The 24,152-nt window shown below is 43.7% G+C and overlaps 1 protein-coding gene across 1 annotated transcript; it reads right to left on the bottom strand.

Annotated features, from left to right (window-relative positions):
- Positions 1–1,400: 1,400 nt before the first annotated feature.
- On the bottom strand, positions 1,401–23,884 carry stard10 (StAR related lipid transfer domain containing 10). The gene is made up of 6 exons (XM_066666466.1): positions 23,067–23,884; positions 8,884–9,031; positions 8,152–8,255; positions 7,406–7,523; positions 6,139–6,191; positions 1,401–3,001 (listed from the first exon to the last, which is right to left on the bottom strand). The coding sequence occupies exons 1-6, from the start codon at positions 23,223–23,225 to the stop codon at positions 2,774–2,776; spliced, it is 810 nt and encodes a 269-aa protein (XP_066522563.1). The 5' UTR covers positions 23,226–23,884; the 3' UTR covers positions 1,401–2,773.
- Positions 23,885–24,152: the final 268 nt, after the last annotated feature.

Below are 24,152 nucleotides of genomic sequence, written 5' to 3'. Positions count from 1 at the left end.
CTCTGGAGAACCCTGGAGGAGTCTTTCTGAGTGTAATGTTTGTTGAAACCAGAAGGGCGGGTGTATGAGACCCAGATTATGGTTAATCCTAAACTACAAAGGATTAGGGTACAGGTTATTTTATAATTAATTATAGCTTCAAAATCACTGTGATGCTCCACTGAGCTGTAACAGGGAGAATAGAGCCTCTGTCGCTGGGGAACAGCACTGCAGAAATTTTGCTGTGTAGGAAATATTTGGAGGAGGGCAGGAAAACACCACCTCCCGCCACCAGCCCCTCTCTCTTCCCTCTAACTTGATTGCAGGACAGAGCTGTAACAGTGAATTACACTCTGCAACTCTAGGGGGAGCCCAAGCAAAAATACCAAATCTTACCTAGTGTTACTTTAATCCAGGTCTGAGAATCATGTGAAGAAGCTTCAGTTTACAGCAGTATGAGCTCTTTAAATATTATTCCCTGCAGCCTAATAATCTCTCTCTCCATCACTGATGACACTGTGACGTGTGTGCTGTTCAGAGGCTGCTGCAGAGGCAGGGTGTTGCTATGGCGACACGCTGTGTGTGTGTGGCCAGGTTGTGAATTAGGACACTGGAGTAGTCAATGTCACTGCGCAAGAATGCACGCACACACACAGGTTTGTTTTCCTACATTGTGGGGCCTTTACGTAGCCTTTGATTTTCTATACTCTTACAGCCTCCTGGTGGAGGGAAACGTCCAAAATGTGTGAAAATATAGTCCCTGAAGACAACAGACTTCTTCAAATATCCCTGTTTTACCACCATCTGTGTTCCCTATAAAACTTAGCTGCTAGCAAGAATAGCTACAGCTTTTGTTGATGTTAGAGCAAACGTTCTGTGACGAGTGGCTAATTCTGGTCAGGAACACTACACCAAGATGTGTTCTAACTTAAATTTATACCAAATTGTAACTGTGTCCCCTGGATTCAGATCTGATTCTACTTTTTCCTCCCTCAAAGTGCAGCCTAAGTAGAGAACATTGAGACAATTGAGATGCAGCCCCAGATTAGCTCGTTAGCAGGTTAGCTAGCCCAACTCTAAACCAAGGTCTAAGCAGTTTCCCATTAAACTAAAGGGAAGTTGTACAGTGATGCATTGAATAATGATCCATTACTGAGCAGATTTTCAACAAACTCCTAGAATGCCTTCACACAGTAATTTGTATCTGTGAATTGTGGGGACATTAAATACATTTCTATTCATTTGTTGGAGATGTACGATTAAGTTTGTCATAAATATTACTTAAAGTTAGTATTAAAATGTTTTTTACATTAAAATATGATTTACACTGCAGGGGCCAGCTGTTCGTGTGAAGATTTTGGTCCCCACAATGTGATATATACCTGATAAATCCACACACACTGAAATAATCACACAGAACAAGTCAGATTGCCAAAAGCTCCAGACATGGAACTGAATTTCTTTTAACATCACTTTAAATTGCACTACATTCATTCCTTCACTGAATCCACTCATGTGTTTGGCAGAGAACACAGACATACACACTTCAAAATGGGAAGGTGCAAAGAATCATGGGAAATGTAGTCAAGAACACTGCCTTTTTAAAAACAGCAAAGAAGGACTCAGTGGTGGTCAGAAGTACAAAGTGGTGTAAGTGGCTCTGTCTGTGTGTGTGTGTGTGTGTGTGTGTGTGTGTGTGTGTGTGAGAGAGAGAGAGAGAGAGAGATCCAAAAACCAACAATGAAACTGAAAAATGAGATGGTATGAGGGTATGTGTAGGTAGGTTAGCTTGTGTGCGTGCACGCATGCTTGTGTGTGTGTGTGTGTGTGTGTGTGTGTGTGTGTGTGTGTGTAATCCTCATACCAAATTTGTCATTTCATACACATTGAGTTGCCACTGGTGTAAAACTACAGGCTGTAGCACATCTGGAGTCAGTCTCTGACCACAGGATCACAGTCGTCCACATATTACTGGGTCCTGTCACAACTGAGCAGTGACACAAATCTGGCTCACTCTTGGACGTCCACAGCCAAAAACATTCAGTCAATAGTGGCTCTGTGGTCAGAAACCGACCAGTAATAAAGAGACAGAAGGTGGACTCTGTTAAACTTAAATTAGGCATAATTTAAATTTCTCTTAATCTGCACTTATTAATCCATGCCTAAGGTGAGTATCCAATCACAGAACAGATCTGGGAAAGTAGGTGGGGTTCTCTGGAGGCTGTGTCTTTTGTTCCTCACTCACATTTAGCAGCTTAAAGATCTCCAGCAGGGGGCACCTGAAGAATACGTAGTGAACACAGCAGCAACAGGTGTGCTACAGTCTGTGTGTGTAAATGTGAAGGTGTGTAAAATAATAAATGAATGCTCAGGAAACGTGTGTCTGTGGCAACACAATGTGGAGAGAGGGTGGGAGAAGGAGAGAGAGAATAATGTGTTTGTAAACTAGTTTGTCTCTCACTGTGTGTGTGTGTGTGTGTGTGTGCAACAGCTCGACGCCCCCTGGTCAAATGTGTATTTTTACACAACCTGTATGTTATACAACCTCTAAAAGGAACACAGCTCTGCACATTTGAACACACACTGACTGATTTCTGGTCGTTTGGCATGTGAAAAAGATATAGGACATTTGGTTATGTTTAAATATCTCAGTAAACAAAAATTATAAGCTAGAATTAAGAGAATTAAGTGTGTTCCCTGTAGAGTTTGTGTTAATGATTAGGTGTAATTCGACCAGGACTGTTCAAACTCCTGCATATGGATGTGTGTGTGTGTGTGAGAGAGAGAGAGTGTGTCAGTTAGTTCCGTCGTCATCGCTGTGCTCAGCTCTCTCATCCTTCCCCTCGCTCAGCGAGCTCTCGTCGATGTTCTCCAGCGAGTCTGCGTGCTGGATGGACAGTTCAGAGAGAGGGATGCTGGGCAGTGGGTTCTGCTCAGGGTAAAGCCAGGGTTTGTACCCGGGGTTATGCCTCTGTTTCCACTCGGCGTACTTTAAACACGCTTTACTAATCCTCTTCATCGCCTAGTGGGGAGGGGGGGTGAGAGGGAGAGAGAGAGAGAGAGAGAGAGAGAGACAGAAACAGAGAGATCAGCCTTAACATCATAGTCACCTCCTTGTTTCACACAGGTCACTTGTTCCTCAATTGTCAGGACCCCCACAGAGCAGGTATGATTTGGATGGGGGCTCATTCTCAGCGCTGCACTGACACTGACGTGGTGGTGGTGGTGTGTTGGATGGAGCTTTTCCACTCCATTGTACCTACTCATCACGGCTCGGTTCTACACGCTTCCACACCCACAGTTCCCCCCAAAAATATATATGGTGTCGTCTCAAAACCCCATCTCTAATAGGAACAGCAGGCTTTGGAAACCACAACAGCGGCGGTGGTAACGTTAAGTGGTGTTTACTCGTGGTGTATTGGCGTGTTGTTGTTGTTGTTTGGGACTGAACACAGCTCCATCATCAGTTCAGACAGATCAGTGGAGTTTGTTCCTTCCTTGTTGCAGCGTCTAGCTCTCGCTGGATTCTTTCGTTGGCCACTGATCCAAGGAGCGTTTGAACCTCTTCAAAAGACGACGGCATAATTTTACGAGCTGCCGTCGTGAGTCGGATAAAAACAAACGTGATCTCTGCTGCAGCTGGAGATTTTACAGATGGAGAGTTGGTGCTGGTCGTCTGCGTTGCGTGGCGTAGAGTGACGACTCTTTACACGGTTCTAGAAATTTGTTACAGGCTCCAACCAGACCCTAAACACTCAGCGCCCTCTGTGGTCAGAATGGATGGGAACACTGTTTCCTATAGAATTATCAGGTAGCGCTGAGCATTCAGGGTCTGGTCGATACAGCATTACCGCACCCTCCAGAGGGTCCTAATTCCTTTCATGCTTTACTATGGAGACAGAAGGGGCTGTGTGTATGCACAAAGCATCTGTGTCATCTATGAGTGCTGCCTTAAAGGGTGTCCACAAACTTGTGGTCATGTCGTGGATGAGTGATGCGAAAACTGTCGTCAAACGGTTAAATATAAATTTTTAGGCTGAGCTGAAATATGAGGAGCGTGAGACGTGGGGCTAATTTTAAGCCTGTGTTAATGAGAATGAGGATAAAACTGAATCAGGCTATTCATTATTTCAGTCACTCTCTCGCTCTCACACACACACACACACACACACACTTACAGAGGTAAATTAAAAATTAATCTCATCTGAACCTATTAATCACCACCGCAGAGTGAAGAACATGTGTGTTATAGGGAGAGTCCAGCCCCTTTCCTGCACTAAAAACTCTTATTGCTAGGCACTGCCTGCACTTTCACTGAGGATTTGATGGCATACCAACATGAGTATGAGTGAGGTCTGGTTCTCCAGCTCATCCCACAGTAACACTGCTCCACAGCCCCTTGCCCGGGGGGGGGGTCTTCATCCATCTGGGGTCTTTATACCTCTATACAGATTATTTCTACTGTGTAGCTGCTGTCTATTTACCATGTTTTCCAAATGAAAATGTACACAATCCGCATTCCACCAATCATTATAAGGGGTGTCCTCAAAGTTTGGACACATTTACTAAAGCTTTCAAAGAAGAACACACACACACACACACACACACACACACACACACACAGAGTACACAGCAAAGCTGTTGTTTGCTTTGGTTTTAAAAATAGTAACCAGTAGAATAGAATGAAAAGCATCCCCCCTGACGTTAGAGCAACACACACAAACACACCCACACACACACACACACGCACACCAGATTCCAGACCCAGACGTTTCTAATTCAATCAGCTCCTTTACTTCTCTCCGTTCACTCTTCTGTTCATTCCTACTTTCTCTGACCTTTTTATCCATGCAGTACATTCTGATCTCATTTGTCTCGCTTTTTTTTTTTAAATTCACCCCCTGTCATCATGTACTCACGCCTGATCACGTTTCCTCACTGTCATCAGCCACTCAAACCTGTCCAGTTGAGTCTGGATAGAAAACATGCCGTCGCTGGACAGTCTCCTTGAATCTCTCTCTGAGATACTGTACACATCTGTGAGAGCGAAAAAGAGAAACACTGTCCCCCCGCAGAAATGTAACTCCACCTCACGTTGACGTAGCCCACAACCACTCGTGATCGGTCCACTCTCGGACGAACATAGGTCAAGCTGAACGTGAACACTTCTTCTCCACACTACAGAGACGCAGACAGCAGCAGTTTGAACGTCACAGAACAAATAAAATCACTGAAAAAATACAGACGTCTCACAATGAGAGCCAGTAACACGCAGTAAAACATGCCGGCTTTTTATTTGCTTCTTTCTTGGCAGCTCCTGTAAACTACATTCTGTCCCAAAAGCGGTGGAACTGTGTTCTCTGGAGTGATGGAGTTCCACCCAATATGTGTGGGATGAGTTGCAGTGGTGTCTGTGATCGAGAACTGATCATCTATCATTAGCAACTGACAAATCCTTACAGAAAGTGATCCAAGAAGAAGGATAAAGTAACCGCAGAACAGTAGAAACTGATACTGCAGCAAAGAGGGACACAATCCCTGTTACTGCCCTTCGTTTCAAACAGCAGGAGTGAGTAAACATGGAAGGATTGAAAGTGTAGTGTTCTCCTCTGAGCGCGTAGAGGCACATGATGAAGCCGCATCTGCAGAATACAATAATATTTGGGAACTCTTTATGACTAACCTTACACTTTTAAAAATAAAGGTGCTACAAAAGGTTCTTTCAGCGAACCCCATAGAAGAACCACATCCATAAAGAGCCATTGTAGCACCTTTATTTTTAGACTGTACATGAAAACCCACTAAATAATGAACACTTTTATCACCCTGCAACAGAGTAACACACACTAACACACCACCACCACCACTACGTCAGTGTCACTGCAGCACTGAGAATGATCCACTGCCACATCACACCTGCTCTGTGGAGGTCCTGAGCGCTGAAGCACAGATGGACTACAGTCTGTAATTGTACACCTGTGTGGACAGTGAGTGTAGATCAGAGTTTATACACATTTCATGTCCAAAGTCTTTAGATACCTGCTCCTCCAACATTTCTAAAAGACAATTAGTTCACATTTGCAGCAGTTTGATTTTAGAACTTTGTGGAGAAATAAATTGATGGCATTCAGTCACGAAAAGAGGCTGCAAAATACTCACTTTGGGAGCCAGGAACTGGGAAGACTTATTTACAACCCACTTGGGTAGAGAGCCTGCAATATAAATAAGAGAGTGAGAGAGATTTTTTTTAGTTGACAGCATGACAAATTGATGGTAACGTAGAAAGGAGCCTCAGGGCCTGTGTGTGTTTGTGTGTGTGTTTACTGCTCTCTCACGCCATCAAACAGATGTTTATCTGAAGACATGCTGAGAAACACAAGGACATTAAGGGGAGTTAACCAGGATTATAGGAGCTCTGGGAAAAGGCGAGAATGTACAAGTCAGAAACCCACTACAGGTCCAGGTTAATAACCGAAAATCACAATACCATCCTATACAACACTAATATAATAAGGATCTTGTTTACTTGCCCAAGTCTTGCCCATAAACACTTACTGCTGTGCAGCAGTGTGGTTACCAGAGTGTGGAATCAAACCCAGCTGTGTTTTCCCTCTACACTACTACGGTTCGGAGACAGCAGTCTCAGCTATACTTTAAAACATCACATTTATGCCATAAAGATTATGAACACGCTGATGTCTTTCCAAACTTTTAATAATTCATATAAATGGCACTTTTCCACTGCATGGTCCCTATTCGACTCTACCACTCCTCCACCAGGTGAATCAGGTCCTGGTTCTGGAAGCGGGTTCTTGTTTAGTGGCTGTTCTCTCAGAACAGGTTCAGAGCGAGTCGAGTAGGGACTAAACCGTGGCATGTAAACCTTGCAGAGCGCTGATTATCCAGAGAGAGTCGTCACTCTACGTCACGCAACGCAGACGTCCAGCACCAACTCTCCATCTGTAAAATCTCCACCTGCAGCAGAGATCACGTTTGTTTTTATCCGACTCACGACGGCAGCTTGTAAAATTACGCCGTGGTCTTCGAACGCTGGTTGGTTCGAACGCTCCTTGGATCAGTGGCCAACGAAAGAATGAACGCTGAAACGCTGAAACAAGGAAGGAACAAACTCCACTGATCTGTCTGGACTGATGACGGAGCTGTGTTCAGTCCCAAACAACAACAACACGCCAATACACCATGAGTAAACACCGCTTAACATTACCACCGCCGTTGTTGTGGTTTCCAAAGCCTGCTGTTCCTGTTAGAGACTGGGCTATTTTAGACGCCAAGAAGTTTGAGTATCGAGCAGATACCATGCAATGGAAAAGCTACTAGATTAAATAGTAAGCCAATGAAATATGACTATGAGTGTTCAGACTTTGGTATACAACTCTCTGTGTGTGTGTGTGTGTGTGTGTGTTACCTTTAGGATCCACCTGTGCCAGGTATGTTAAGGTACAGCTTGAAGGGCCGTTACTCTGGATGAAGTAGCCTGTCTGAATAGAGACGGCCCGCACCATGTCCTTCTTTGGAGGGTATTTCTGGTAAAAGTGCACACACACACACACACACACACACACACACACACACACACACACACACACACAATAATACTACTATAAATGTTTTTGATCATATTGGATACAACAATACATTTTTCATCCTTCTTTGTAGTTTTCTGAGGGTGATGGTGATATTTCTGTCTTCATTCTTACCCCAAGACAATGTGAGACCCCCTTTACCTTTACCACAAAGGTATAGGCAGTTCACACAGTCTAAAACATCTCTATTATGTGTTAATAACATTTGTCTTGAAGCTCATTTTAAGTACATTAAAACATATGTTAATTATAAAGATTGACCATGTCTCTGTGTCATATCCAATATATTGATATTTACACAGTAAAGCAGCTTTATAGTAATGACTGTCTGACAGTGGGCAGTGGGAGAGCTCTCAGAATGCGCAGGGAGTCAGTTTCTTTATCAGTGTGAGTGATGTAAACCTCCCCCAAAACTTACATAGTGCAGTTTCTGTAGTGCTGAAACCCTTCCTTTAAACTGAATGTTTTTTTTTCCACTTAAGAAAACCATCAGTAACATAATGTTGACCTTAGGTACCAAAATGTTTGCATATGACTTTAACTTGTGTAATAAAAGGGTGTAACTCACAGGGTGTTTGATGGAGTAGTTCATGATGATGTAATCCCTGCCTATGGGCAACCAGGAGCGGAGAGTAATGACATCACGATTCTTCAGTGGTTTTGGACACCTCCCTTAAAGACCAAGGGCAAGGGGGTTAGCAAATTGTAAACCAAATGTGAATAAAAATGTGGTACATTTCTCCCCTGTGATGTGCTTTGGGCAAAATACCACAAGGATCAATCCCCTCAGCAGCATACTCCCCCCTGTCTAAACAGCCCTGTTGAGGACGGCCGCCTTCAGCTCCTGTTCCTTTAAACAATAAATCACTCGCTGTTTCACTCGCTGGTTTTTAGCCACTTTCTCTCGGTTCTCTTTCTTCTCCATTTTTACTCAGTGCTCTTATTTCTCTGCACTCTTTGTGTCTGCTTTGCTGCATTTAACCTCATCTTTGTGCCTCACATAAATGCCTGTCCAGAGCTGTGATTGGGCAGACTCAGACGAGGGGGCGGGGCAATTCTAAAGTCTCTGCCCTTGATTTCAGTGGCCATATTTTCTGTTTTGTTTTATAGCATGTGGCTTAACGAGCTCCAGAGCCATAAATAGACAAATGCTGTGCTTTAAGAAAAAAGATAAATATTAACAGCGATGTAGAAAAGTATTGATTAATTAAAGAACAGAAAGGACTTGTACAAAGGCCATTGTGGCAGAGACAGGAGAGGTGAGATGTACAAGACATTATGAGAAGAGTGTGAGTCTCACATGAGTAATATCCCACGTCTGCGTTGACTGTCAGTTTCCCGATATCGAACGTCTCAATTACGTTAGAGTCCCACTTCCTCCGGTACTCGATGTCGTGGAGCACGTCATACATGGTCTCGGCAGAAACATCCTTACACACCATCCGACACTGAGAGAGAGAGAGAGAGCGAGAGAGAGAGAGAGAGAGAGAGAGAGAGAGAAAATTTTACTGAAAACTCCATTAACCACTATACAATGCTATAATCTCATTACAAACCTCATTAATTGGTTCAGATTTTTTACTCAGATCAGATTTGGTGGATCTTGCTGGTACACATTCATTAATAAAAGTGACCTGTATCTGTCTCTAATGTGAACGAATCTGTCCCTGAAACAGTTACAGGCACATTGTGGCTCTGTCCCCAATTTTTCCATATGCCCTCTGTAGTGCACAATGCAGGGTCTTAAGCAAAGGCTTCGACACCTAGAACACTGCACCAAGCGGATTGTGTACAGGCAAAAATTTGGACACACCCTCGAGTGTTGGTCTAAAGAAGCAAAAGAACAGTTGTATGAGATGTGAGCGCAAAAGTGTGAGGAAGAACAGAACTGAATGGAGTGACTGAGTGGTTAATTATTAAGAAAGATTTTCAAAAAGTAAAGTCTTCCCTATCACTGTGTAGAAAGAACCCAGTCACATGAGAGTTTACTACAGTCTGTCTGTCTCACTCTTTCACACACACACACACACACACCAGATATTAACACATTACTACATTAAGCTGTATACAAAAGCACTGCATACACAATGTGTCTCAGTACACAGCTACTGTTAATTCACACAAATGTACAAAATTACTTGAGTATTCAAATTAATCGGCCCAGTTGTTGCACACACACACACGGTCCAACAGTTTCTGGATGACTCTCTCTCACTCACACACACTCGCTTTCACGCTGCAATGAAAAAACGCAAAGTGAAGTCACATTACAGATGAGCTACTGAACACAGATGTGTTCAGCCTGGAAAACACCCACACACACACACATACACCATATGGATAAACCTCCCCAAAGAAAAGTCCAAAATAGCATACAGAGAGACAGTATGTGTGTGGGGTGAGAGAGAGAGAGAGAGAGAGAGAGAATGTGAGAAAGTGTGAGAGAGATAGAAAATGAGAAATATTCAGAAAAAAATAATAAACAGGAAAAAAAAAGTCCCATATGCTGTAGAGCCTGAAGCCGTGTTCCTTAGTCCAGTGAATCTGAATGTAATTCCAGTTAATACCAAAAGATAACACAGTCATACAGTGTATTTCCTGGTGTTGAAGACTGTCCACCTCCACGACTGCAGTAACAGCACACAGACATTGTCAGTTATGTCAGGGGTTCTTAACCTTGAGGTCTCGATGTGGTCGCAGGAAGGTTGAGAATGGGAGTGACTCTACAAAAATACACAGATGTCAAGCGATGCACAGCCAACCTGGAGTTGTGTCAAACTGAGTTATAGTTGAATGCCACATGGCAAGATAATATCTCCTTTGCAGATCCACAAACAAAATGTCTTGCTTCAGCCACTGTTTCCATACCTTTTTACAACAGAAAGAGACAAAACCCACAGTAAAACAAAACTATGGGCAGCACTGATGGTTCCTATTAACACCATCTGTACTATATAGAGCACAGAAGGGTTTGCGTGTATCACTCTGTATTGGTTGCATTTTAGAAACTGCTAGATGTTGTGGGAGGATTCATTAGCAGATCATTTCTTAATAAACTGGGAACATGCGTCTGATTGGCTGTAGGTATTTCACATCTGCAGATTCTCTCTTAAAAACACTGTATGGACTGATCTACCATAGCTCTACCGTCTCATATTCTACTTCAGATGTGTCCAAGATTATTTACTTTCTTCCAACTGCAAATACCTCTGTCTTGTATATTCTCTGCAAATTAACCCCCTCCCCATCTCTTATTTCTCCCCATGGACCATCCCATTTTCTCGCTCTCTCTCCATTTCTTTCCATTATCTCCCATGACACACAGCATTACTCAAGGGATAATGAGAGCAAATGAGTGAAGACGATGGGGGAGAGAGAGAGCGAGAGAAAAAGAGGAGATTGTTCTTGATGATCTCACCCCACTGCTCACCTGCTGCTGTGAGATTATTCTACTCTGCTTTGTTAAAAAAAGAAAACCATCACCTTCTCACCTAAGGAATCGCATGCAAAATCCATTTCCACGGTGACAGACCTCAGAGAGGCTCCTGGTAACAGATGCATTTCATCATGTGTCGTAAACAGTTGTGATGTGTAAGAATAAAGTAAAGCAAAGAGAGACCTTGCACACTGTTTCAAACCTGCTTTAATAAGAGACTTATTCCTTCTGCCAAAAAAGCAGTTCTACTTCAAAATAGAGCCAAACACCAACCACACACCAATGGAGCCAACAGACAAGGCAGAGTGCGCTCTCCTACAAAATATCTGGATTTAGAACGTGGATAGTGATTTTAGCGCCTTGACAACCTTGTGTCTTCGATTCTTGTTTGGTAAATATGAGACTATTCCCCGGTATGCCCATTGTCAGTCTACGTCTGGAATGCTATTATTCAGCCACAAACATTCCTGCACAATGCCCACACTTCTGTAAAGTTGCAAAGGCAGAAGGAATTCACCAGTTATGATGATATTGCCTTCCATGACTTTGTCTGCCCACATCTGCTCTTATACCCACCAGAGAAACCAATGTAGCTTCAAGAATCAAACACAAATTCTCAGCAATGACCAGCTATAGAGGGCATTTCCCTTGAGCACAGCACAAAACCCCTAGGTTCTGAGATGGTTGTGTGTCCACTAGTGTTTGTGAAGAATTGCTCACTATCGTGTGTTTGTTTGTTCACTACAACTGATGGATCCAATGCAAAGAAGCAATTGCCTAAGGGGATTAATAAAGGTGAGCCTTAATTAAAATGGATGTGAAGTCCAGTTGCTAAAATTTTCTCCCAGATGTGGTCCAAATGTCCAAAGAAGTATGCCCATCCTTCAGTGACCATTCGTTTTGAACGTGGCTGGGTGGTAAATGCATGAGTGAGTAGTCGGGCAAGTCTGTCGCACTGGGCTCTCGTGTTAGTTATTCTGTGTACCCTAAACTCAGACTTTATTGGGTAAGTTTGCCGCAAAGATTTTTGCTTGGTCTCATCGTGGTGCTTCAAATTTTGTACAGTTTTGATCAATGCCACATCATCGGAACCTGAAGTCTCACTTTTTTTTTTTTTTTTTCTACAACCAGCTGCAGAAAGAATGACTGCAATCTGCTTCATCTGTCCAATCTGCAGGGTAAACAATCAATTTGATTGGCTTAAATCAGTGAACTGTGCCTGTATTTACTGAATTATTGTTTTATATTGATCATTGTTGACTGCTGTGACCACAAAAAAAATATTTATCATTCATTTACCATGATTTGGTCACTATTCCAGATTGAAACATCACTCGGCTGAAGTCCAGAGAGAGGTCTGCCATTTGGTGAAATTTGCTCTGAGCCATAAACTTTTTTTTTTATTGCAGAAAACAGAAAATATCTTCTTATGCTGGAAATCAGTCTACTACTGTTATCAAAAGGAAACAATAAAACCTTCAAACTCATTGAGTTTGGCATGAGGCTGCAGAGGTTTGGAATTAGAAAAAGGTCTTTGTGTGTGTGTGTGTGATATACCAAACCAGGTCATTAAAGTAGATTGGTTCTCCACAGAACACCTGTGCCCTCAGGCAAAAGCAAAGGGACAGAAAACAAAGAAATGTTTTAACGAAATAAGAACCCTCAACTTGTACAAAGAAGAATAGCGAGGGGGGGGGCGGGGCAAGCAAACAAGGAAGGAAGATAAATACTCACACAGCACTATGTAGATCTTGGACGCAAGACAAGCTCTACACAGAAAGTGAAAAATAAAATGAAAGAGAGCTATGGCTTGAGGTCAAACGGTCACTGTACACGTCTGTTTAGACAAATCTGTGCTGGCTCCAGATACTCGTCTTAGCTAACACTAACTCAGTTAGGTCTCATTTTGGTGGGTCCATTACAGATCAGTGTGTGTGTGTGTGTGTGTGTGTGTGTGTATGGTCTGGCACATGACAAACTTGTACAAACAGCAGCAGCCATTCGGTTAACCTTCAAAAAAAGGACAACACAGTGACTGACTACTATCAGGATCATTCTTTCTGTGATTAAAAATCTACTGTCGACAGGATAATTATTAAATTCTAGCTGTTGAGATAAAGATCCTATACCAGTGTTTAACAACCCTAGTCCTGGAGATGTATTCTGCCCTATACATTTTAGTGGTATTCCCTGCTTTAACACACCCAACAATCCCGAAAGCCTATGTTAATAGACTGATTAGTTGAATTACACTCTTAAAATAAAGGTGCTATAAAACATTTTTGAGTTTTTGAAGTTAATTCCCTGAAAATTCCCGTAAAATGTTCTTCACACTGACACATCTCTTAAACAAACACAGGGCAGTGGGAGCAGCTGCTTCCAGCACCAGAACCAGCCAAAAAGAAAGTCACCAGACATCAGTGCACTACTTCACCGATACTCTCAGGGCTGAATACTTACTATTCATTCTTTTTAACATCTAGGGTAAGTCCTCTCTAGAAGCGTCAGGACTCTTATTGCTGGGGGTCAACCTTCTGTGAATTCTGCTAACTTTACTCGAACTTATGCCACAGGAAACAAGTTAAAGCAAAGCCATAGCCTGTGGCTTAGCCTGACGCGCACCACTCCAGGAACGTAACTACGTTGGACGGTCAGTTGGATGGACATTTTTTAAGTTCAGAAACATGAACTCCCGAATTTTTCATGGCAAGAGATTTATTCAGACATGTTGTGGATGTCAGGGATGCATAAAAGGTTTCATCAAAGTAAAATTACGGACATCTCCCGGTGAAAAAAATCTCAACGAGCGGGACCACATGGGAGAAAACTTGTCGGATTTGTATTTGTTTCTTTCCTGGCACCTCATGTAAACACTGCTTGGTCCCAAACAACATCCTACTTCCTAAAAATGCACTTTATAGATTTATAAAAGTAATTCTCCTACACCACTGCATTGTGTAATACATAGTGTAGAGGATGATGTTTGAGATTCACTAACCCTAGTGGTGTGGCGGTGTAACTGCACAGCAGAGTGCCACAGACACCACGGCCGAAGTATGAATGCTCACATTGGAGTAGGGCTCTGGTGTAGCCTACGGCATAGGCTCTGCGTCAAGTCAACCCAGAAGTTTAAATCAGTCTTAATGTTCTTTATTTATCATGCTAACTTGCATTATTATTTTGAGACACAGTGCACTTCCTGCTCCTAACTTGGCATTGTAACCATGCTAATAGATTCGCAATGGTGTGGAACGGTACAAAACCATCTCAAGAAGCGTTTGGCCCTGCAGGGCAAAAGAGGCATTTGCATTCTGCTCCAACTCTTCATAGCATTGCATCAGTTGCGGTTGGCTGCCTGCGTCTTGGAGGAAGCACTTCTTTGCTCCATCCTCTCGAAGCTGGGGGTACAGTGTGGCACAAGGCATGGGGTGTACCATGTTCTCATACGTGAATGCAATCAAATACTCCCAAAAATGTTCTGACACCTCGTATACAAACCGCACACCCAGACCATTAGACACTTGCTCAGTCTGGGAATAGCGCCAAGGCTAGGCAATGGCTTCTACTTGCACGTCTAAGTGTTTTTTCCTTTAATCCAAAGCCAAACTATTGTTCTAACGTCCATTAACGACTGGCACCATTTCCACCAAGCCATAATAATATGTTACACTAGGACTACATTCAAACGACATGCAAAACTCGCCCTGACAATAATCTACAACTGCAGACGTGTGAAGGCTGCAGGAGAAACATACATTTCAATGCAAATGAGAGTCAAACGTTGCATGACGTACTGTCACAAAAACGGACAGAGTGATAAATAAAGACCACCCGTCTTAGGACTCACCCTGACCATCCCATCCTCCTCTTCCTCTGGTGTAGGGTTTCATGTTAAAATTTGATAAGTGATGCATTCATATTTAATAAACACAATGCACCCTCCCACACTCTACACTGCTGCATACACCGTCCACCTCCTTGTTTCTACACTCACTGTCCATTCTCTCATCTCTCACTGACCCTGCAGGAACACACTGTAGCTCTACAATTACAGACTGTAGCCCAGCTGATGCTCTGCATACTGTGTGCGCTCCAACAATTAGGAAATTAGGGTCCGTCACCGCAGGGGGACAAACCGTCTAAATACTGTTCACTTTAGATCCGTTAGATGTGCAGGTGTCCACAAACATTGGGCCATGGAGTTGGGTTCTGTATTTTGAAAATGTTGATGCCGATTATGTAACGTGTACATGGCAAAGAAGAACAGCACAAGGGAGGAGAGAGTGGGATTTCCTGCAGTAGACAAAAGTCACAATGTGTGGGAGGACAGATGTACACAGAGAGAGAGAGAGAGAGAGAGAGAGAAACCAGTGACAGTGCGTGGGCTGGGGGAAGCCCAGTGTCCTTAAGGAGAATCTGACACGTCTTCATACCACCCGCCTTCCTGCCCCCACACACCTACACACACACACAAACACACACTCCAGTCTCCTGAATTAATCACACTCCTTATTTCCTGCTGAAATACGCTGCCTCTTCAGGCTGTAGTAAGATGAATTAAATTACACAAAACAACCACAATCCAAACACAGTCGTCTCAGGGCAATGTGCGTGTGTGTGTGTGTGTGTGTGTGTGTGTGTGTGTGTGTTGGTTTTAGGGCTTGAATTTAAAAGGCAAGCAGGGTCTTTGCAGACACAAGACCTGCCATTTCACCATGATGTTGATCAATCTTATATAATTATTCATGACCCCTGTCTGACTGGGGGCTGGCTATAACCTAGGAATAATATCACAACGACTAAAGGGGTCAGAGGTTCAGAGAGAGTAACTCTAGTAACTCTAACTAGGTGAATATTTTCAACCCAGGAATTATGTAAATGAAGCATATTATGATCAGAGGGAGTTGCAGGCCCCTGGGCACTTTCAGTCGTCGCTGTTCCACCACAGTGCTTCCGGAGAACATCACTGAGCGTTAGCAAGGAAATACAACCGAGACTTATCAGTAATGTTATCATCACTGAGGAGGCAATGCGTCAGGGTCAAACCAATCGTGTGCTCAGTGGGGGAAGGTGGAGGGCTAGTGCGTGGGGAATGGATCGCCCCACATCTCACACAAACACAGAAAGGGCAGTGGATTTGTAGAAAAATAAAGAGAGGAAGGAGTAATGACCGTGACAGTGATATTTACCGCTGCTGAAAGAAACCCTTCAGCATCTTCACACACACTGCAGAAGAAATGAGTCCTCAGAAAAGTGGTGGCTACCGCTGCCTTTAAAGTGATTCTACTAAAAGGTAAAAAGAAAAAGTGTTCGTTGCAAACATAAAATTGATGTGTGGATTGGGAGTCCACCAACCCACACACTGTGAAACAAGACCATCCAGTCAGTTTTCTGTGTGCTGCCTGAGTCAGAAAACATTGGATAAAACGAGACGTTCTGATTCTACTCCGCTTCTAACGTCAAGTGCAGAGACTTTAGAATTGCCCCTTCCCCTCGTCTGCGTCTGTCCAAGAAAAAGAGAACGTAGAAGAAAGAGAACGGTGCGAAAACAGCTAAAACTCAGAGCTTGTTACTGGCTCCTGTGCGCTCAGGGTCGGGGTGAACAATGAGTGGCTCAGGGGAAGAATGCAGTTAATCACAGGCAGTACACAAAAGCTCACTTTTAACTGTGTTTTCTTGCTCCTCTCATTTTCTCTGGTTCCCAAACCTCCTCTAAAAGGCATAAAGTACAGGTACTGCAGTGCTGATGCTGGAGCAGCAACAACAAAAGCTCTAATCTCGCTCTTACAGCTCACTGGAGACTCACAATGAATATGTAGCTGTTGTCTTTGGGTAAAGAGGAGGACGAGGGTCAGCAACGAGCCCCACCCCCCCCCCCCACACACACACACACACCACACAGAATTGCAAGCACCAAAATATGAAACGCCTACAAAGCACAACACCACTTTCTCACTCTCACTCTCTAATGCATCCAACAAACACACACAGCAGGATGGCAGTGCTGCACAATTCACCCAAAACATATGTCCACTCCTACTCATTAGTCATTTTAAAAACTTAAATATGCACATATTCTGGGAGAAAAGCACTGACCAAGACAAGGAAATGCCCTGGAGCAGCTGCACACGAGCCTAACTTCAACACACCCAATGCCAAGTGTCCACAAGAAGGGTATAAAGCCCACCAGCCTGAGGCTGTAGAGCAGTGGAACTGTGTTTTCCAGCATGAACGAGCTACATCCAATACAATCCAAAAGCGGTGTGTGTCTTTCAGAACTCAACATCCAACACCAGTACCTGACCACACTGTGGTTCATGAGGCTGAAAGCCATCAAACTCTCACCACAAGTTCCCTCCTGCAAGGGTAGAAGCTGTCACTGCAGCAAAGGAATTACTACACAGTGACTCCAGAGGAACTGCTGCCAGAGCTGGTAAAAGATGTCAGAGCCAGCAGGACGGGATCATGACATTCCGGATAAAATTCCAGGGCATTTGCATTTCAGTGAAGCCGGAGATATGAGATGGATACGTGTCCAGGGAGTGAAGGAGTGTTTGCATAGTCAACGGCCACTTAACGTAAAGAGCCCTCAGAGGAAACCTTCTGTCTCATATCAGGTCTCTCTCTCTCTCTCTCTCTCTCTCTCTCTCTCTCTCTCTCTCTCTCTCTCTCTCTCTGGTTATACCAAGGGTGTAGGTTTGATCTCAACATTGGTTTGGACACAGAAAACAATTCTCAAAACCTAAATAAATAAAACTATGGAGGAACATATAAGCAGTATATTAACATACATACAGACACATTGAACAAGGAGTCTACAAACCTTTGCCCATATTTTTGTGTGTGTGTGTGTGTGTGTGTGTACACTCCAAACAGCTTTAAAGCAAGACAATCACATACGAGCTCAAAAATGTATGAAACATTAACCCTGTTCAAAATATAAAAATAAACAAATAAATAATATAAGAAAGAGAGAAAACAGACAGAAAGAATGAAAGAGAGAAAGCATGGCAGTGCAAGAGAATGACAGACAGTGAGAAAGAAATAACAGGAAGAGAAATGGTGAAAGAGAATGTGAGACTGTGAGAGGAAAAACAGAGTGTAAGAGACTGAAAGATTACATGAAAGAACGTGAGAGAGAGTAAGAGAGAGAAAAAAAGGGTATGAATGTGAGAATTGCCTTAAGTTACATCCTCCTTTCAGCAAGTACAAAGTTTCTTGTACGTCTTCCTCGACACGGAACTAATGTCTAACATACAGAACACGGAAAAGAGCATTCAAAACCCCTCTGGGAGGAGAGAGAGAGAGAGAGAGAGAGAGAGAGAGAGAGAGAAGTAGTTAAACATTATGTAATATTTTACCTTACAATTAAAGAATAGATCATATGTCTTTGATACGCTGGGCTACAATGCAGATTAATATCATTAAAAACTTGGGTTACATCTAAGAATGACTTACAGTGATATTCCAATGGCAATGTAAATAATGAGGAGCCAATAGTGGCAGGCTAGCACTAGCGAGAATAAAGCCCAGTTAGCCTGGGTTTGGATGCCCCTGCAGCTGAGATTTGAGGCAGCTGGCAATGAAAACGTTGTCTATGATCTGGAGAATACACAAACATACTGTGGCCCCTGAAACTGCACTTAAGTATTCTACACCAGCCTGGAAGCAACTAACAACACTCAGAAGACAAGCATGAAAATGCTATTGCCGAAAGGATTGAATGAGTATCACGACACATAAGTATCATGATAAGATACTTAAGTGTTTTATACCTTTAAATATATTTCAAGCTTGGCAAGAAGCATATCATTTAATGTCGTTTGAGTAATTGCAGAAATGGCACAATGGAAAGATTTGGAAGCTTTATTTCTCTGGAAAACCAAACCCTAGATCATCACTGCAATGGTTTATGACTCATTGCTAATTTAATTGACTGCCAACCCTACCCAGGACCATAATACCTTTCAAAAGCCTTTGGGTTGTGCATAACACCTGAACCTGTAGTTGAATGAGTAGGAGTAGTTTTCCACTGGTCTTCAGGATCAGCGCCAACTCTCAGCCTCAGACAACAAGAGGGTTTTGTGTTTTCTACTCACCTTCTCATCTCAAATAACAGCTTAATTACTTTAGTGTGGGAAAGAGGCAGCAGCAGCACCTGGATGGGTCAGCATTGATATAACACAGCCGACTATGACCGGCAGCTTGGCTGATTCCTGCAAACGGTGTGTCTGAAGACATAGCCAAGCTTGACTTAGGTTCAAGCTCTACTGGGTAGGCTTTCTCTGTAAGGATTTACTGGCTTTCAGCCATGCGAGTATTGGGGAGGTCAGGTAAAGATGCTGGATGATTAGATCCATATCACAAAGGGATCATCACTCCAGGCTAGAGAGTGTTGGGAATGGATGGCCATTTATCGCCCTCCAGCCTACGCTCATGTGCAGCTACTCCAGAGCACACCTATCTTAATGTCATGCTTTTCTAGGAAGATAATACAAACTGTGCATCCACAGATAAATGTCTGAGTCAACAGTGGGTGTAGCTTAAACTAGGGGAGTCAATTTTTCCTAAAGATATCGACAATCTTTGGGGCATAATAACACTTCATGGTAGTATATGGATGTCTGCGTCTTACCTCCTAACTGCTGACATCAAGTTCTAGCAGGATTCTTTTCAGTTTCCCCCGAGGAGTAAACTCCTGCCCACAGTTTCTGTTTACATTCAGATAACGGCACTGCCGGGCAACACTCGATGACCAACTCACCATGAAGGACGACTCCTGACTTGATCTAGTGTTCACAAAGTGTCCCACAATCCCAGTCCATTTCCCACCACATTAAACATTACTAAATCCTACTTGAGGTTAAAGATAATGAGAGATGAAATGACCACCACCAATTATTTCCCTATTGTTTTTAAAGTGGTCAGTCAGGTATGAGCTGAACATAAGTACTGGAAGTGCAAATGCACAGATTTGCATTGGGCTAGGGGGTATAAACCCATCACAGTACTGGTCTGAAGTTGTAGAGCACCATACAATACACCTGGGGTAGATTTTATGACATACAACTAAGCATTGATAAAATCTGTCTCTGCTCCGATGGATAAATGCAATCGCCAATGTCTTGACTACATTTGGAACAAGGTGGGGGGGGCGAAGTTTCTGCCGAAATTCTCCAGGGTTAGAGCAGAGAATGCACTCAGCTGAGCAATGTAACGTGTGTGTAGGGGGTGGGGTGGTTGGTTTAGTCCAGGAACAGTGTTAAAGTGAAGAGGATATACCTGCCTCCCTCCCTCCCTCCGTCTGTAAACACTCCCGAGTCAACACACCTGGCAGGTACACACCCGGATACACACCGCCAGGTAAACACGGACTCCGTTATAAAACTCAGGCCCTTTGTCTCGTAAGGAACAGCAGGGGGCTGCGTTGTTTCAAAGATCACACCACATTTCCTAAAGTAAATCTTAAATAAATCAATACGCAACAACCACAGACATATCTGACTCTGATGCTCAGTACCTCGCAGCTAAGGGAATCTGTTTCCCCTCATTTGCTGCAATAAAAGCTTGTATTTCTCTAGGAAGGCATTGCATTAGATATTAGAACAGTGCTGTGAGGATGGTATTTACCCATGAGAATATAAATGGGATGTGGTCCTGGCTCTCCAGCTCAGCCCTGGACAAAGCCCAATCGCTGCAGAGAACACTTTTTTCCACTGTTCCACTGCTCCACAGCCCAGTGCAGGGGATGCTTTTTGCACCCTTTAAACCACTGCTTGGTGTGAAACAGATCTAAACACATGATCTAAACTGTTCCAGACGGTCCTGTTCAATTTTAGGCACAACTGAACATCTGCTTTAACAATAGGTCCCAAGAAGTACTTGACTTCCAGCAGCCATAGCACCTGAACAGATCCAGCTAAGCCAGTATGAGTCAGGCCGGTACTCGGATGGGAGACCTCCTCCTAGGAAAGCTTGGGTGCCTGCTGTAGGTGGTGTTGGTGTGGCCAACAGTGGGTGCTCTCCTTGTGGTCTGTATGGATCCCAATGCCTAGGTGCAGTAACGGGGGACAGTGTACTGAACTGAACAAACGGTGCCATCCTTTGAGTGAGACATAAACCAGAGGTCCTGACTCTCTGAGGTCATAAAAACATCCCTGGGCAGTTCCTGGAAAGTAGTCAGGGAAAGTAGCTCTTCAGTGTGGACTCGAGGAGGATGGGTTCCCCGTATGAGTCTTGGTTCCTTCCAAGGTTTCTTCCTCATGTGCTGAGGGAGTTTTTCATTGCCACTGTTGCCCCTGGCTTGCTCATAGGAGGCTTAGACCCGGATCTCTGTAAAGCTGCTTTGTGATGACTTTCCGTTGTGAAAAGCACTATATAAATAAAATTTGATTGATTGATTGATTGTCACACAGATCTAAGCCTAAATCTGCCACTGTGGACATTTCTGGACTAGCTCAGTCCTTCCCTCTCATCTCCTCTCTACCTGATAGATGATGTAAGGTGATGGGACAGGCACGGATTGGCTGCTTTAATACCAACCAGGTAGATGCTGCAGGTGGATTGGTGGTGGTTGAGGTGATTCTTTAAATGTTCAAAAAAAAACTGTGGCTTTTGAAATACGCCACATAGATTTAACAACAATTCCATAACTGCAAAATAGCTTTTTACGTCAAAGTGTGCACGTTCCCAACACGTAGGCCGTCCCAATCCTTAGACACCTTAAACGCTGCAGACTGAGGAAGTTTAATCTGGCCGAATTTTAAGGCAGCATCTAACCTTTCCTCAGCTGCAAATCCATGATGCAACCCAAGCACAATGCCTGTCTATTTCACTCTTCTCCCAGAGCAAATAGAATTAAAATCACAATAAAAACATGAAGGACAGAGTCCACCGCGCTGAAACACTGAGGTAAGTAGACACCAGTTGTGTGCAGTGTCTCGATAATATGCCTCATGAGGACATATGTCTGTATAGGGGTTTAAGTCAAACATGAGGTCCACAGACCACTATTTAATTTAGGGATTATAGCAGTACAGTTCATACTACACCTCTATGGGTAGGTAGCTTAGTCCTAGTCCTGAGTAAAAATCTACAGTGTTTGTCAATGGTGAATCTCCATTCAAACTGCCAATTGGAAACCAATTGGTGACCACCAAGCCCACGGTACACAGGGAATAGAGGGCTAGATTTCATACAGCAACCTGCAGGGAGGCTTGCAGCCAGGGATTAGGTCTTATCCTGGCATTTAAAGGTTTCAATGAAGAATCTTCTTTCAGACTCTTTTCTAACCAAGTTCTAGGCTTAATCCCTGTCTTGGAAACCAATCCATCAGGTGAAACCCAAAACATTCTGGATGAAAATTCAACACTGAAAACAACAAGTACTAGGTTTAATCCCGGACAATGAAACCAAGCCGATTATTGTTAATCTCAAGGATTAATGTTTAATCTGAACAGCAATTAATGTTCAAATATAATTCTGGTAATTGGATGTGTCGCTACTACCAACCCCACCAGTTTCCAAACTGAACTCCCAGAGGTTACTGGATCCCAAAAAGAGCTTTGTTTACACTGTGCCCACTGTATTTACATTAATGTAACAGAATAGCAGTTCTATATATTGGGGAACAATCATAACTAGACCCTAAATTTGGATGAACCTCTAGGAGAAGGCTGAAGACCACCTAGCCTACATTAAACCGACAATAATCCCAGATGATTAAGATTCAAAAGGAATCTACAGATGAGTGGACCCTTCTGAGAAGGTTTGGTGTTCATCAAACTCTCACTAATGCGATATTAATCTCAGATATTAAAACGTAACTGGACTCTAAAGGTAGAAGGACCCCTAGGAGAAGGTTGGTGTCCACCTAACCCAAACTAAACCAATATCACTCCCGTGGATTAAGATTTAAACTGGTCTCTAAAGGTTGATAAACTTCTAGGATAAAGTTGAGACCTGAGACCAGCCTATACTCCTCCCTGCAAGGGATTAAAGTTGAACCCGAGCACCACCGGTCGTGGGGTCTCCAGCTGGAGACTCACCTTGATCTTGTGCAGGGACTTCCCCTCCTCCAACACCTGGATACAGACGGTGATTCCCGCTTTGTTGTAGGTCAGAGTCCAGCCCTCGTCCAAACAGCACTCGCTCTTAAAGCTGCCGAAGGCTCGGTCATCCGGGATCAGCACCTCGTCCCCGGACATGGTGCAACACGGCGGTGCGCGCTCCCGTCTGCCTCAGAGAGAGCGAGAGAGTGTGTGCGTGTGTGATAGAGAGAGAGAGACGCGCGCTCCCGAGAAGAGAGCGAACAGCAGTCGAGAGCGCGCCTCAGAGCGGTGCCCGAGGGTGAAAACAAGGAAATAAACGAAAGTTCGTGTTTAAAAACCGGCTGATTTTTATGGTTGGTGTCTTTAAAGATCCAGTCCGCGGAAGTGAGACGGAAATCGAGCTGAAAATCCGAACTAAAAGTTGGTCTGTTGTGTTTTAGTGGCTGAAACGCGAGGCGCGTGACACCAGCTGTTATCTTTGTTCCTTTTTTTCCCCCCGCGAAAATTAAGTCCGTTAGAGCAACGTCAGCTCCAAACACACAGAGCTCCCCGGAGAGCGTTAAGGAAGGCAGGTGTGTATTCAACAATGGTTTTGTCGTTGTTTTCAGTCCCAACCGTGTGGCGGACCCTCGGTGAAAGACAAGCGGAGGTAAACAGCGTGTGTGCGGAGGAAGAAGCCCGGTTAGACCGCGCTGTTTGTGGAGGGAAGGCAGATAAGTTGTCGCCGCCGCTGCTGCTGCTGCTGCTCCTGCTCCTGTTGCCCGGAGGAGAACAGTCAGCGCAGAGAGCCGCGCAGGCGCGCGCACGCGTCAGTCGCCATGGCAATCAGGAGTGAGTGACAGAACAGGTCGAGCCACGCCCACCTTCCCTGCACAAACGTCCGAGAGATGGAGGAAAGGTAGAGAGACAGAGAGAATAAAAGGCTGAAGAGAGAGGGTAAATGAGAGAGGGAATTATAATAGAGAACGGAGGAATGAGAAAGAGAGGGCAAAAAAAGAGCAAAAAGGAATAAAAAGGAGGGATGAGGAGAACACGTAAACAAGAAATAAAAGATGGATAAAAGAGGAACAGGAATAGAAAAGA

Source organism: Hoplias malabaricus, chromosome 1 (genome assembly GCF_029633855.1).
Source record: "Hoplias malabaricus isolate fHopMal1 chromosome 1, fHopMal1.hap1, whole genome shotgun sequence".
NCBI lineage: Eukaryota > Metazoa > Chordata > Actinopteri > Characiformes > Erythrinidae > Hoplias > Hoplias malabaricus.
This window is presented reverse-complemented; position numbering and strand designations above follow the sequence as displayed.

Excerpts from the sequence above, each read along its gene's own strand:
- stard10 (XM_066666466.1), bottom strand. The coding sequence starts at position 23,225 with ATGTCCGGGGACGAGGTGCTGATCCCGGATGACCGAGCCTTCGGCAGC. Across the intron at positions 8,256-8,883 it reads AGACGTGGGATATTACTCAT|GGAGGTGTCCAAAACCACTG; the intron begins GTGAGACTCACA and ends TTGGTCTTTAAG. Across the intron at positions 7,524-8,151 it reads ACTACTCCATCAAACACCCT|AAATACCCTCCAAAGAAGGA; the intron begins GTGAGTTACACC and ends CACTTTTACCAG.